Here is a 13,556-nt window from a genome sequence, read left to right as displayed (position 1 = left end):
GACGCTGCCTGACCTGCTGTGTTCCTCCAGCTCCACACCTTGTCATCTTAGGCTCCAGCATTGGCAGTTCCTACTATCTATTTAAAAAAAAGTGTTGCCTAGTGACAGGGGCCAGTACCTCAAAAAGATAGAACTCTCTAGGAGGTCACATTGCATCTATGCAGGTTCAGTCAGAATAAAAAGGTGCAGTCAGTGCAGCAGTCCCCAAAAAAAAAGTCAGGGTTGAAGACAAACCCTGAAGTGGCTTAACAGAAAGACACCTAGAAACCGAAAACTGCAAGTTTGAGTGTGTGGAAAGCCCGCAAAGTAATTTAGCTCATTTCACTCCCCTTTCTTCCTAAAGCACTGAAAAATGCTATGCAGGTTCTGACTCACTTCCTTTTGAAAACCTTTACTAAATGTTTGTCCATCATACACTCTCCGCTACCATTCAGATCCAATGCGTAAAAAGGTTTTCCACATGTCCGTTTCTTTTTATAATCGCTTTCAATCTATATTCTCTGGTTATTGACTCTTCCATCAATGAGTACTGTTTTTATCTATTCTGCTTAGACCTCTCATGATTTCCAACGCTTCAATCAAATCTCTTTTCCTTGAAAGAGGAAATGTTGAGAAGAACATCTGCTTCAGGGGCAGCGGTTAGAATTGTTGCATCACAGCACCAGGGACCTGGGTTCGATTCCAGCCTGGGGTGACTGTCTGTGTGGGGTTTGCACATTCTTGTGTCGCCATGTTTCTCCTCCGGGTGCTGTGGTTTTCATCCACTGTCCAATGAGATACAGGCTAGATGGATTGGTCGTACTAAAAAATTGCCCATTAATTACCCTCATGCAGGGTTACAGGATGAAGGGTGGACTCTGGGTGAGATGCTCTTTGGAGGTGCAATGCAGACTCAAAAGGCCTAATTGCCTCTATCTGCACTGTAGGGATTCTATGAGTCTCCAATCGATGACGTTTTGGGTCAGGACCCTTCTTCAGAAATGGGAGGCAAAAGGGAGCTTCGAAATAAAGAGAGAGTGGAAGGGTGGAGCCCGGGAAGGTAGGTGGGATGGTAGTAGGTGAATGCAGGTAGGTACTGTTCGAAACGTCAACTCTCCTGCTCTTCTGATGCTCCCTGGCTTGCTGTGCTCTTCCAGCTCCACACTATGTTATCTCTGGCTCCAGCATCTGCAGCTCTTACCATCTCACATTACTTCCACGTTCTGCATCACCAAAGTTCGGATTTGTACTGGGTGCATCCAAACCTACGTCATTCATATGTAATTAAAAAAGACAAGGAGCTGCCCTAGTGCTGACCCCTGAGGAACCCCAACGAAAATCTTCAATCAAGGCAATTGCCCCCATTTAGATAAAAGCTTTAATCTCCCTATCGGAGGAAGGATGTTCTTGCTATGGAGGGAGTTCAGGAAAGGTTTATCAGACTGATTTCTGGCAAGGCAGAACTAATATCCGAGCAGAAGTTGAATTGATGAGGATTATATTTGTTGAAGTCCAGGAGAACGAAGGAGGTATCTCACAGAAATCTATAAAATTCTGTAAAACGTTATATTGGACAGACAGGAAGGAAACTACCCACAAGAATACATGAACACCAACTAGCAAAAAAAGACATAACCAATACTCACTCATCTCCATTCATACGGATAAGGAGAACCACCAATTTGATTGGGACAACATCAGGATTCTAGGACAGGCCAAACAGAGACAAGCATGGGAATTTCTACAGGCCTGGTTCTCTACCAAGAAGCCCATCAACAAATAATTAGACCCTATGCATACACCACTGAGAAGAAAAATCGGAAATGAGATATCAATTCCAACCCCGAAGTTTAAACACCCGACAGGAAAACACAGAGCTTCATGCAAAGCTGCACTGATGATGCTATTCGGCAGGATAATGAAATGTCTGTGAATTAATGAATCAGCTCTGCGAGCGAACCAACCACAGCATCCACAACCCAAGCTACAGATCTACTCAAGAACATTAGATAAAATCCGAACAAAACCAGGGAGGATAGATGCAGGAAAGATGTTCACCACGATCAGGGAGTCCAGAACCAGGGGATACTGTCTAAGGAAACAGGGTAAGCCACTGAGGACTGAACTGAGGAGAATTTTTATTCACCCAGAGTGTGGGAAACTTGTGGAATTCACAATTACAGAAAGCAGACGAGGTCAAAACTTCTTGGAGGAATTGGATATAGCACTTGGAGCCAAAAGAATTGAAGAATATTGGGAAAAGGTAGGAAGAGGCTACTGATCAACCACAATCAGAAACAAGAATCACACAACACCAAGTCAAACTCTGAGACAGACACTGGACAAGGCCTCAAACCTACAATTTAGTGTCTGACCTGAGATGTCATCTACTGTATATTCTTATCGCTCTGCCTGCTTGAAGTTTGGAAAGTTAGGCAGACACTTACGAAACCTTTAATTATCTCAGGGCAGTGACTTGAAACAGATTCTGGAATTTGCATCACAATCAATCGAAACAACAGTTCTCCATATCCTGCTTCTGCAATTTCTAGAATGCAGGAATGGATGAATAATTAAAGCTTCAACAGAAGGCAGTCAGCCAGCCATTTTAGGTCTGTTCACTCCACTCACACCAGTTGTATGATCCTTTGGTCTCTCTGCCTATAAACTCTGTCTGTGTGCTCTCCTCTCACTGCACCGGCAAAGGGGCTACACTCCAAAAGCTTGTGATTTCATATAAATGTGTTGGACTATAACCTGGCGCCATATGATTTTTGGCTTCATCAAGCCTACTTTGCTTCTATTTTCTATGGTCTAAATGTTTTCCTGCCAAAGTTAAACCGATTAGCCTCTTGTTCAGTGATAATGGGAACTGCAGATGCTGGAGAATCCAAGATAATAAAATGTGAGGCTGGATGAACACAGCAGGCCCAGCAGCATCTCAGGAGCACAAAAGCTGACGTTTCGGGCCTAGACCCTTCATCAGAGAGGGGGATGGGTGAGGGTTCTGGAATAAATAGGGAGAGAGGGGGAGGCGGACCGAAGATGGAGAGAAAAGAAGATAGGTGGAGAGGAGAGTATAGGTGGGGAGGTAGGGAGGGGATAGGTCAGTCCAGGGAAGACGGACAGGTCAAGGAGGTGGGGTGAGGTTAGTAGGTAGGAGATGGAGGTGCGGCTTGGGGTGGGAGGAAGGGATGGGTGAGAGGAAGAACAGGTTCATCCACTGTACCCGGTGTGGCTACCTCTACATTGGGGAAACCAAGCGGAGGCTTGGGGACCGCTTTGCAGAACACCTCCGCTCGGTTCGCAATAAACAACTGCACCTCCCAGTCGCAAACCACTTCCACTCCCCCTCCCATTCTTTAGATGACATGTCCATCATGGGCCTCCTGCACTGCCACAATGATGCCACCCGAAGGTTGCAGGAACAGCCACTCATATTCCGCTTGGGAACCCTGCAGCCCAATGGTATCAATGTGGACTTCACCAGCTTCAAAATCTCCCCTTCCCCCACCGCATCCCAAAACCAGCCCTGTTCGTCCCCTCCCCCCACTGCACCACACAACCAGCCCATCTCTTCCCCTCCACCCACTGCATCCCAAAACCAGTCCAACCTGTCTCTGCCTCCCTAACCTGTTCTTCCTCTCACCCATCCCTTCCTCCCACCTCAAGCCGCACCTCCATCTCCTACCTACTAACCTCATCTCACCTCCTTGACCTGTCCGTCTTCCCCGGACTGACCTATCCCCTCCCTACCTCCCCACCTATACTCTCCTCTCCACCTATCTTCTTTTCTCTCCATCTTCGGTCCGCCTCCCCCTCTCTATTTATTCCAGAACCCTCACCCCATCCCCCTCTCTGATGAAGGGTCTAGGCCCGAAACATCAGCTTTTGTGCTCCTGAGATGCTGCTGGGCCTGCTGTGTTCATCCAGCCTCACATTTCATTATCTTAGCCTCTTGTTCAGATTACCCTTTTGCTCAGTTTACCCTTACACTTTGTTTAAACAAAGGTGTAACTTTATAATTCAACAACCCTCCAGCAGCACATCTATCACTGAGTTCCTTAATCCACCTCAATCCCCAGATCCAGTTCCAGAAATAGCTTCTTCCTTTTTGGACAAAAGAGTTGTGCATCAAGTCGAATTCTCCTGAACACACTTCCCTATCTCTGATATTCACAGTACAGGTAGTTGCCAGCTTGCGAACGGATTCTGTTCTGCAATCTGTTCATAAGTTGCAGCACAATACGGGACAATGGAAAGCAGCCATTCTTAAATACAGCAAGTGTTCATATGTCAGGTCTTTAAAACTCAAAACCATATACAGGATCACATTTATAAGTAGAAGCATTCATAAATCATATATCTGTAAGTCTCAGACCTCCTGTATTAATATCCCACCATATATCAGAATAATTCAAGTCCCACTTTTGGTGGGGTATGGGATGCACCCAGTAGTGTAAGTTTTTTTCCTCCATTCATTTGTGAGATACAGGCATCACTGGCTGACCATCATTTCTTGCCCATCCCTAGTTGCCCTTATGAAGGTGGTCGTGAACTGCCTTCTTGAGCCGCTGCAGTCCTCCTGCTGTGAGTTGACTCACAATGTTATTAGGGAGGGAATTCCAGGATTTTGACCCAGGAACATTGAGGGAATGGCGATATATTTCCAAGTCAGGACAGTGAGTGATTTGGAGGGAGTGGTGTTCCCATATGTCTGATGCCCTTGTCCTTCTAGATGAAAGTGGTCATGGGTTTGGAAGGTGCTGTCTGAGGATCTTTGGTGATAATGCCTCTAATGTTTCAAAACAGTAACAAATTAGCATGTCTCGAATATCCTCTTTAGCATTATAATTTCCTCTTAAGAAATACTGTGCTCACCCCCCAAAATGTCTTTCTTTATCTTCCCTCAGAGGGTGTGCTACTTTGGAACTCTGTCAACTATTTTGGTACACATGGTCCTTTGTTGTCGCTTCACCAGGTTGATATCTCACCTTTAGGTATCCCTGGCACTGTTCCCAGCATGCCACCCTGCACTTTTCATTGTACAAGGTTGACCCCTTGGCTTGACAGTAATGATAGAATGAAGTATATGCCATGCCATGATATTTTAGACTGTAATTGAATACAAATCTCCAATTGCTAACAAACCACAATCCTGAAGCTCAATTTTGAGTTGCTACATACAATCTGCTTCTAATCCAGCTAGGAAATCCTTAGTGTGATGACAGGACTTTGTCTCCACAAGCGTGATATGGAATTCTCACCAACATGGTTATGGATAATGCATCCAGGCAGACAGATCAATGACGTAAATGTCCAAAACTGTCTCAGCAAGTTCACTGTTCGTGACAGACATTTAGGTTACTGCCTAAGCAATATGCAAAGTATATTGCATCATCCTCAATTGATGTCAATGGCATTAGCGTCAGTGAAGCCCCAGTATCAACATCCTGGGGGTTACCATTAACTAGAAACTCAACTGGACTCACCAGATAAATAGTGGCTACAAGAACAGGACAGAGGCTAGGTACACACTAAAACAGCAGCTAATGAACTTAAAAGACCCTATACAGACAACAAGCAAAATGAATGTCATCTACAAAATACCTTGCAAGACTGTGACAAACACCACATTGGACAAACAGGCAGAAAGCTAGCCACCAGGATACATTAACATCAACTAGCCACAAAAAGACATGACCCACTTTCACTAGTATCCTTACATACAGATGAGGAAGGACACCACTTTGATTGGGACAATACATCCATCCTAGGACAAGCCAAACAGAGACACGCACAAGAATTCCTAGAAGCATGGCATTCCAACCAGAACTCCATCAACAAACACATTGGCTCCAAATCAATCTACCATCCTCTGAGAAAAAGAACAGGAAATGACATCACAAATGCAGGAAATGACATCACCAACCCAAGGAAACCTAAACAGATAAATAGAAAGCGGGACATACCACCAGCGCTTCACCGGAGGCTCACCGATGATGTTACCTAGAATGGTGACGAAACGTCTGAAAACTAACCTTCCAGCTCAGCGAGCAAACTCACATCCAGGGGCTAGGAATCTTGAAGTAACTCATTTCCTGACTGCCCAAAACCTGCCCACCATTCACGAGATACGTCCAGAATGTGATGGAACACTGCCCACTTGTCTGGATGTTTACAACTCCAACACTCTCAAAACCTGATAACATCCAGGACAAAGCAGCCCACTTGATCGACATCACATTCACAAACACCTATGACCTTCACTAGCAGTGTTCAGCAGCAGTGGTGTGCACTATGTAGATTATGCACTACAGAAATTCAAAGATCCTTAGACAGTATCTTCCAAACTCACGATCACTTCCATCTAGAAGGACAAGGGTGGCAGATACATGGGAACACCACAGCCACCAAGTTCTGTCAACACCATTCACCATCCTGACTTGGAAATACTGTCCTTCACTGTCACTGGGTCAAGATCCTAGATTTCTCAACCTAACTGTATTGTGGACCTACCTACAGCACGTGGATTGCAGCAGTTCTCAAGGGCAACTCAGGACAAGCAATAAATGCCAGCCCAGCCAGCGATGCCCACACCTCATGATGGCATTAAACATAAATGCAACATGGAGGAACATCAATGAATTAGATTAGGGGAGGGTAGGAGGGATAATGATCAGCAGGTTTCTTTGCCCATGTTTGACCATATGCTGAGTGTCTTTCTGGGATCCAAAGAAAAGGTTCAGGACTCCCCAAGCAAAACGGCTACCAGCGAACCACCACTTTTGGTACATCCATCTACCAGAGGGACAGTAGGGTTAATGGTGGTGTCTGGGGCATATTACATCAGACTGTGGCTTAATTAGTCTTGGCAACGGCTCTCATTACCCACAGCACACACCTTCGAATGTTGGTCAAGAGGACTTTGCAAGATTGCACATTGAGTGAAACGCAATATAAGAATTACATCTATTTTTAATCCATTTTGACTTTTCTGTAGTGATTTGGTACAACTGAGTGGATTGCAAAGCTAATTCAAGGGCAGCTTGAAGTCAATCATGTTGACTCTAGACACAGCAATGTGTAAGCCAAACTAAGAATACCAGATACCCTTTTCTAAAGGATATTAGTGAACCAGATGTATTCTTACAACAGTCAGTGAGGATTTCAGGTCATAAATACTGAGCTCATCATTTAATTCCAAACTGTTAATAATTCATTCAATTTACTAACTAATCATATTTAAATTCTAGCAATTGCTGTAAATGGATCTGAACCAGGACCCAAAAACCTAGCCAGGGCCTCTAAATTACCAATCCAGAGAGAACACCATTATATTGCCATAGCATCCATCTTCCGTGAGTAAGCCAATATGTAAAATAGGCTCCAGCACCATCTACTGGCAAACCTTACGTAGAAAGATTAGGAAATAGACAAGTACCAATATAAAAGAGAAGACTAAGCAAAAATACACTGCAAATGTGTTTTAAAATAAAAGAGGTTGCCAAAGAAATTTTCTAACAGAAAGCAAACTTTACTTAGAAAACTATACAGCACTGAGGTCAAATACCATACATAAGAAAACAGCATAATTGTTTAAGTTAAAGAATGACAACACCATTTTAAAGTGCACAAGGTTTTCTTTAAAATAAACTTGCACACCATCTTTCCTCAGAAACAGCAATATTTGTGGTGTATAAGTGTTTACCTAAATTTCATCTTAAATGCCAAGAGTGGCTCAATTTCAACAACGACCTGTAAGAAAAAATAGCCAAAGGCATTCTATATCTAATTTTGTCAAGGAAAATTTCTGTGGCCTTCACTAATTTTTTTTAAAAATCCTTCATTCATGGGATGTGGCCTTCACTGGTTGAGCCAGTACTTCTTGTCATCTCTAATTGCTCGGGGAGATAGTTGAGAGTTCCCTTCTTGCTACACTCCATTTGGTGTGGGGACACACACAGCTGTTTAGGAGGGGACTCCAGGATTCTGACCCAGCAATACTGAAGGAACAGAGGTATATTTCCAGGTTGAGATAGTGAGTAATGTAGAGAACTGACAGGATGTGGAGTCCCCATGGTATCTGCTGCCCTTGTCCTTCAAGATGGCAGTGATTGTGGGATTGGAATGTACAGTCCAAGAAGAATTTATGCAGCACATCTTGCTGATGAAACACACCACTGCTGCTGAGAATCAATGGAGGAGCATTGCTGGTGCTGCACTAAACCAGGCAAGCAATGCTCCCTGTAATGATCTTTTAGATGTTTAGACATACAGAGGTCCACGCACAGCATCAACTTCCAAACCAGAAGTCAATGTGTCTGCACGCCAATCAGCATCAATGGGACCTCTGAGCGCAGCCTCTCAGATTAGATGGAACGTTACAAGCAAATGAGGAGTAAGACCATAAAACCATAAGGCATAGGAGTGGAAGTAGGGCCATTCGGCCCATCACACCACTCCGCTATTTAATCATGGCTGATGGGCATTTCAACTCCACTTCGCTGCACTCTTCTCGCAGCCCTGGATTCCTTCTGAAATCAAGAATTTATCAATCTCTGCCTTGAAAATATTTAACGTCCCGGCCTCCACTGCACTCCACGGCAATGGATTCCACAGGCCCACTATTCCCTGGCTGAAGAAACGTCTCCTCATTTCCATTTTAAATTTACCTCCTCTAATTCTAAGGCTGTGCCCACAGGTCCTAGTCTCCCCACCTAACGGAAACAACTTCCCAGCGTCCACCCTTTCTAAGCCATACATTATCTTGTAAGTTTCTATTAGATCTCCCCTCAAAATTCTAAACTCCAATTACACAATCCCAGGATCCTCAGCCGTTCATCGTACGTTTAACCTACCATTCCAGGGATCATCCATGTGATTCTCCGTTGGACACACTCCAGTGCCAGTATGTCCTTCCTGAGGTGTGGGGCCCAATATTGGACACAGTATTCTAAATGGAGCCTAACTAGAGCTTTATAAAAAGTCTCAGGAGCACATCACTGCTTTTATCCTATCACACACCTAACTTGCATCTTGCAAGAGGAGAACAGGCTGTGTCAGGTGAGTTGAGTTATCAGCTGAAGGATTTCAAGTGTCTGACCTACTTCTCGCAGTAACAATATTTTTATAGCTAGTCCAGTTCCATTTCCTGAAAACAGTAGGGTGCTCATACTAGGGGGCTCAGTATTGTCAGAAAGTGTCAGTCTTTCCCATCACCTGGCACAAAGTTGCCCAAGCCTGGATATTATCCAGTGTATTGCTGAACTGAAAACCACTTCAGTATCTGATGAGTTTCTAATGATGATAAACACTGCACAATCAGCAAATCTCCCGACTTCTTATCTTATTATACAAACATAGAAACATAAAAGATAGGGAGGAGGAGTAGACCATTCAATCCCAAGCCTGCTCTGCTATTCATTATGATCTTGGCTGATCACTGAACTTAATACCCTGATCTCACCTTATCCCAAATTCCTTGATCACTTTACCCACAAGAACAATGTCTACCTCCTTTTCAAAGAGGCAACGTTTTGCCCTCAACCACTTTCTGCAGAAGTGAATTCACCAGGCTCACCATGCTTTGGGTGAAGAAATTTCTCCTCATATCAGTCCTACCAATTTTGCCCCTTATCCTTGAATGATCCCTGGTTCAGGACACCCCATCACTTCTGCATCTAAGCTGCATAGTGCTGTTAGATTTTTGTAGTTTTCTATTAAACTCCAGTGAATACAATCCTAACTGACTCAATTTCTCCTCAAACATCAATCCTGCCATCCCAGGAATCAATTTTGTAAACCTTTGCTGCACTCTCACTAAAACAAGAGCATCTTTCCTCAGATAAGGATACGAAAATTGGACACAATATTCTAGATGTGGTCTCACCAATGCCCTGTATAACTGCAGCAAGGCATCCTTGTTCCTGAACTCAAATCGTCTCACTATAAAGGCCAACATACAGTTTGCCTTCCTTACTGCCTGCTGTACCTGCATGCTTACCTTCAGCGATGGTGCACAGGTCTCGTTGAAGATCGATTTACAACCACTCAAACAATAATCTTATTATTTTTATTCTTATTTTTGCTACCAAAGTGGAAAATCTAACATTTATCCACATTATACTGAATCTGTACACATTTTCCCACTCAATCTTGAACTCACTCACTCTGTACAAATCACACTGCAACATCACTGCATCTTCCTCAGTTCACCCTTCCAACCAGCTTTGCGTCACCAGCAAATTTTGAGACATCACATTTAGTTCCCTCACTTAAATCATTAACATAAATGCAAATAGTGGCGCTCTGGTACTGATCCCTGCAGTAGTCACTGCCTTCCATTCTGAAAAATAACATTTAATTCTACTCTTTGTTTTCTGTCAGCTAGCCAAGTTTCTCATCATCTCAATACACTATACCCAATCACACTAATCTCTTATTGGACTTTTCACAATGATGCCACCTGAAAGTTGCAGGAACAGCAACTCATTTTCCGCTTGGGAACCCTGCAGCCCAACGGTATCAATGTGGATTTTACAAGCTTCAAAATCTCCCCTCCCCCTACCACATCCCAAAACCAGCCCAGCTCGTCCCCGCCTCCCTAACCTGTTCTTCCTCTCACCCATCCCCTCCTTCCACCTCAAGCCACACCCCCATTTCCTTCCTACTAATGTCATCCTGCCCCCTTGAGCTGCCCGTCCTCCCTGCATCCCCACCTATACTCACCTTTACTGGCTCCATCCCCACCGCCTCTTTGACCTAACTGTCTCCTCTCCACCTATCTTCTCCTCTAACCATCTTCGATTCATCTCCCTCCCACTCCCTATTTATTTCAGAACCCTCTTCCCCTCCCCTATTTCTGATGAAGGGTCTAGGCCCGAAATGTCAGCTTTCCTGCTCCTAAGATGCTGCTTGGCCTGTTGTACATCTTGTTATCTCCCACATTAAGAGTCAACCACAATTAAATACCCACAATTAATCTCCTTCCTTAATAGCACTGTTGGTCAACCTACAGAACATGGCCAACAGCAACTCAAGAAAGCAGGTTACCACCACCTTCTCAAGAGAAATTAGAGTTGGGTAATAAAAGCTGACCATTCGACATAAGTCTAAAGTCACATGCTGGCCAGGTCAGGAAAGGAGAGCAGTTTTCCTTCTCTAAAGAACTAGATAGGTTTTTTATAACAACTGACAATGTTATTGTGGTCATCATTAGACTTTTAATTCCCAGACTGGACACCCAGAATATTCCATCCAACCAGCATTACTAGTCCAGCAATAATACCAAAATGCCATTATCTCCCCTCATTCTAACTACAATTTAATAGTATTTAAGAATAATAGTAAACTCATGCCCCATGACCAAATTAATGAGCCTTTTTACAACTTTTTTTCATTTGCAGACCTGTTCATTTCTCTATTTTTGTAGCAGCTTTATTCTGAAAGATAACCTCCAAGCTACAGGAAAGATTTAGTACCCATTAACCATAATGATTAAAGCGCTGCTCTACTTGTGGTCCATGTTCTTTGACCTCCTTTAACAGCTTAACAGTCATTGCAATGCATTTGCATATACATGTAGGCTATATATTTATATGCTAATTTAGAAAAGGATCAAAATCATACGTTAAATGAAACTGACATACCATTGTCCTTGCATCAAACATTTGTATATTAAACTCTCTCGAATGATTTCCTTCTGGAATAGTTGGTAAGACAGTAGAACTAAAAGCGTAGTCACAGATTCAAGAAGAATGTTATATGTAATATCTCTGCAAGAAAAGAATCAAAAGATATAATCAATATCCCAATTATAATTACAATTCCTAAACAGTGTGTCACAGATAGCCTGTTGTAAGTACTTCATTTACATAAAGCATTAAAAAATAAACTGTCATGACTTTGATCTCACTCCGGGCAGATTCTACAAGTTTCAGTGGGGGAGGGGGAGGGGGAGGGGGCGCGCAAGGTCACCCCTCGGCCTCCGCTGCTCCAGGAAGAAGTGTCCCAGCCTATCCAGCTTCTCCCCACAATTCGAACCCCAGTCCCAGCAACATTGTTGTAATTTTTTTCAGTACCCCTTCTAGTTTAACAACATGTTAAAAGCAGCTTCCAATTCAACAGCTTGAACTCTGGGTTGCTAAATTTTAGCTGCAGATGGTATCACTGCAGCATATCTGTAAGATTGAGAGCCTCGTGGATAGAAGATTTACGTGTTCAGTCTTCAGCTTGAGTGTGCAGGGAGAGAGGGAATGTCTCCTCACTGCATCTTACTCCCAATGAGTATACAGTTCTGAATACTGATCAAAGTGATTGTGCATCTGAGGAATGCAGCCATAACAAAGTCCTAGGTGAAACAATATGGATGCAGGAAGAACACTGAAAAGAGGTTCAATAAGTACAGTAAAATACAAGCATTCCTGCAACTGGAAACATGAACTCAGGATGACTTACAACTACCAGAGAGTCATTGAACAGCTGCACAGTACAGCGTGGTGGTGGTGGTGGTAGTGGACAGTCAACAATCGTGTCTACATCAGTATCAACATAGACAGAAGAAGAGGGATGTGGCCAGAACTCATTCAAAGGTCTGGGAGCTAGGTAGGAAATTAGAAAGCTGGATGATAGAAGTAGAGTACCAACAGTCCTCTCTCGTAAAGAACTCCACCAATTCACTACTCTCTACAAGAAGAAATTTCTCATCTATCTGAAAAATGCAACTCCTCATTCTTAGATTATTTTCTATGGTCATAGACATTCCCACAAGGGGAAACCTCACCACATCTATCCCATCAAGTCAAGTAAGAAACTTGAACATTTCAATAAGGTCACCGCTCATTCTAAAATCCAATGGGAACAGGCTCAATCAATTCAACTTCTTCTCATAAAGCAGTCTCTCCATATCTGGAATCATAGTGAACATTCTCTGTGCTGTTTCCAATAACTTTCTTTAGATAATGGGCTCAAAACTGTTCATAGTATTCCACAGCTGCAGACTGACTAGAGTTTTAGCAAAACCTCCCAACTTTTACACCCACTCCCTTTGAAATAAAGGGCAACATTCTCTGTGCCTTCCCCACTACCCACTGAACTCAGATGCTAACTCTCTCTATTTCACAGATGAGGACTGCCAAATTCCTCTTCTGTAATTTTCTAATGTCTTTCTCCACTTAAATAATATTCAACTCCTCGATCCTTCTGCCAAAGTGCACAACCTCTCACTTTCCCACATAACATTTCATCTATCAACTTTTTGCCCAGTCATTCAACCTGTCTACCTCCTTCTAAAGGCTTTTTGTCTCATCCTCACTACTTGCCTTCTCATCCATTTTTGTGCCATTCACAAACCTGGCTGTATGTGATGCACTTTCCTCATCCAATTCATGAATATATTGCAAATAACTGTGCCTCCAGAACTGACCCATATGGCATTCCACTAGTCATAGGTTGCCATCTGAAAATGTCCCCATTATCCCAAGTCTATCTTCTACTGCTTAATCAATCACCTGTTCATGTTGATATACTACCTCCAACACCATGGACTCTTGTATTATAAAGTAGCCCTGATGTGC

The 13,556-nt window shown here is 43.3% G+C and overlaps 1 protein-coding gene across 6 annotated transcripts in view; it reads right to left on the bottom strand.

Moving 5' to 3' along the window:
- dym (dymeclin) overlaps nt 1-13,556 on the bottom strand; it is a 438,871-nt gene that overhangs the window by 341,526 nt on the left and 83,789 nt on the right. For all 6 annotated transcript variants that reach the window (XM_059649745.1, XM_059649765.1, XM_048533408.2 and 3 more), the window contains exon 7: nt 11,631-11,756. In XM_059649745.1, coding sequence (XP_059505728.1) covers nt 11,631-11,756 — 126 coding nt within the window. The remainder of the gene's footprint in view (nt 1-11,630; nt 11,757-13,556) is intronic.

The sequence above is a fragment of the Stegostoma tigrinum genome, chromosome 1 (assembly GCF_030684315.1).
Source record: "Stegostoma tigrinum isolate sSteTig4 chromosome 1, sSteTig4.hap1, whole genome shotgun sequence".
Classification (NCBI taxonomy): Eukaryota; Metazoa; Chordata; class Chondrichthyes; order Orectolobiformes; family Stegostomatidae; genus Stegostoma; species Stegostoma tigrinum.
This window is presented reverse-complemented; position numbering and strand designations above follow the sequence as displayed.